Source organism: Dipodomys ordii, unplaced genomic scaffold (assembly GCF_000151885.1).
Source record: "Dipodomys ordii isolate 6190 unplaced genomic scaffold, Dord_2.0 Scaffold54, whole genome shotgun sequence".
NCBI classification, from domain to species: Eukaryota; Metazoa; Chordata; class Mammalia; order Rodentia; family Heteromyidae; genus Dipodomys; species Dipodomys ordii.
Genome location: NW_012267270.1, coordinates 2,984,047 through 2,986,392, shown reverse-complemented (window position 1 = coordinate 2,986,392; position 2,346 = coordinate 2,984,047). Strand labels below are relative to the sequence as shown.

General features: G+C 42.8%; 1 protein-coding gene across 1 annotated transcript in view; it reads right to left on the bottom strand.

Moving 5' to 3' along the window:
• Positions 1–2,346, bottom strand: part of Aldh3b2 (aldehyde dehydrogenase 3 family, member B2) — a 7,726-nt gene that overhangs the window by 2,332 nt on the left and 3,048 nt on the right. Inside the window, exon 5 of the mRNA XM_013020880.1 lies at positions 938–953. Within this exon, the coding sequence (XP_012876334.1) occupies positions 938–953 (16 nt within the window). The remainder of the gene's footprint in view (positions 1–937; positions 954–2,346) is intronic.

The window sequence follows — 2,346 nt, the reverse complement described above, 5'->3', positions numbered from 1 at the left end:
TCCGGCTTTTTCTGCTTATGTGGTGCTGAGGAATCAAACCCAGGGCCTCAGGCATGCAAGGCAAGCGCTCTACCACTGAGCCACCTTCCCAGCCCCTGTTTTGTATTCTCTATAGAGATGGGACAACAAGTGAGTCCACTCCCAGGACACCCCGAGACCTTGTCCTAGTTCGTTTAAAAACAAAAAAAAAAACAAAAACTGCTGGTTCTGCTTTTGGAACTTGCTTGTTTGTCAATTATGAAACTGCCACTGACCACCTGCAAGTGGCCCCAGTTAGATCTCAGCCTTGGGCCTTGGTTCAGGGGGTCTGAGCATGGGGGAGAACCTGTCAGTCTGAGGGGACGGCCGCTAGGGATTTTTTTTCCCTTGCCCCAAGATGACTGGGAATTCTCCTCCGCCTTGGAAGGCCCCTGGGTCAACATCTGCAGGAATCTAAAAGAAAAATCCTCCGGAGGTGAGTAGGGGGGTTGAGTCCCCTGGTAAGTGAATGGTGGTGAGATGTCGCCCCATTCACTGAGACCTGATTTTGTCTTTGTGGCCACTTGTTTGTCTTGTTTACTTTAGTGTGTGTGTTTGTTTTATGTTTTCTTGGGTAGGGAAGTTCTGGGTGAGTGTGGCAGGCTCACTCAGCAGACTCTGGATTCAGCTTGCTGAGTGGGAGCAGCACAGAGTTCCGGTAGGGATAAACTGGGGCCCATTAGTCCCCAACTCAGCCTTCAGTTCTTGTCTAGTTCTGTTTTAGAATTGGTACCAGTTTTAAATGTGGATCCTTGGTTTTTGTGTTTATCTGTGTTTTTGTTATTTATTTATTTGAACATCTCTGGGAAAATAAAAGTTCCAGCCTCCCACTGGGCTTGGTCACAGACCTGCTAAGACCCCCCCTCCCCTTGTGTTTCAGCAGCCAAGAGGCGGGGCATGGACAAGCCTCAGGCTGCACCTTCTCCCGGTGGAGGCTGCCGGAGGAGAGGCGAGGGTGCAGAAAGTTGTGAGCCTGGTCTGGACTTTCAGCTGCTCCAGGCAGCTTAACAATTTGTAAAGTGCTCTTGTCAAAATTGGGTAAAAATCAGGCCAGTTTCGTTTCAGGTGATCCCTCCCACCCCCAGCCTTCCTCTGACAGAAGGGGTTCAAAAGACTAATTAGTGAATTGCCTTGCTAAAAAAGCAAGCTCTGGGAAAATGGAGCCCAACAGCGGTACCTAGTTTAAAAGAAATACTGTCTTAAATTTTTGTTTAAAAACTTTAATGTACGTACAACTGATTTTGATTTTTGCGCACATTAAGATCTGTGTGAGTGTTTTGTGTGGGTTTGTGAACATGTTCAAAGATAAGAATTGTCAGCATGCTGTAACAGTTGGGTGAGTTTAAATTTAAAATTCAAAAGGTTATGAGGTTTGGACATTACCAAAAATTTTAAAAAATCTTCACTTTGTTTTAAATGGCTTTTTAAAGATTCTTTAACTTGCAAATTAGAAAATCTGGTATCTTAAAAACTAATATTTTAAAATGCATAAGACTGTTTATACTGTAGTAGAGTTACCTGGCTTAACAAAAATATATTGGCAGTTTGGGATTTAGTCCCCTTGGCTAAAATTTGGGGATAAATATTAGAAATTTAAATGTAAAGGTTAGTTTAACACTGTCAAAGATGTTACTTGTTCTGTCTGTCTAAAACTGTGTATTTCATTCGAGAACCAAGAGATAAGAAAAGGGAAAACTAGAAGCCAACAGAAGACCTATCTTTAGGGGTGAGGGGTGAACAGGCAGAAGTGCAGTTCAGCTGGTCATGCATGGTGGGACAGGCCCTGGGAGGAGTCCACGCATGGTGAAAGAGGCCAAGCTGGCACAAACGCAGTTCATCTAACCCTAAAGAGTCGGATTGGGTGTGTGCCCATTCCATAGAAGGGGCTGAGTGGCCCATCTTTGTTCTCTCTTTTCTCTGCAGATAGACACTGAAAACACGGTGGTCAAAATGAGTGATGTGATGATCTGATTAGTATTGCTAAAACTTCCCCTTAGATGTGTTAACATTAAAATTAGGAAGGCCTTAAAAAGAGGGTTAAAAAGTTATTTGTATAATGTGGCTTACTTTCAATTATGTTCTACAATTAGGATGTTTTTAAAAGTTATAAAGGTGTTAAGCCTAGCTTCGTGGTATAGTGATGGTGACTGTAATTCTTGCATTAAGGAAAAATTGTCATTTGAGTTTAAAAGTTTTAATGTGTAAAAACAAGCAGCCAAGAGACAATGAGTGACACTTGGCCTCAAGATTTTAAGAGGTTAAGGATACAGGTGGACCTGATGCAACAACGAGAAGTATAAGTTGTCATGTCCAAAACGAGCTTTACAA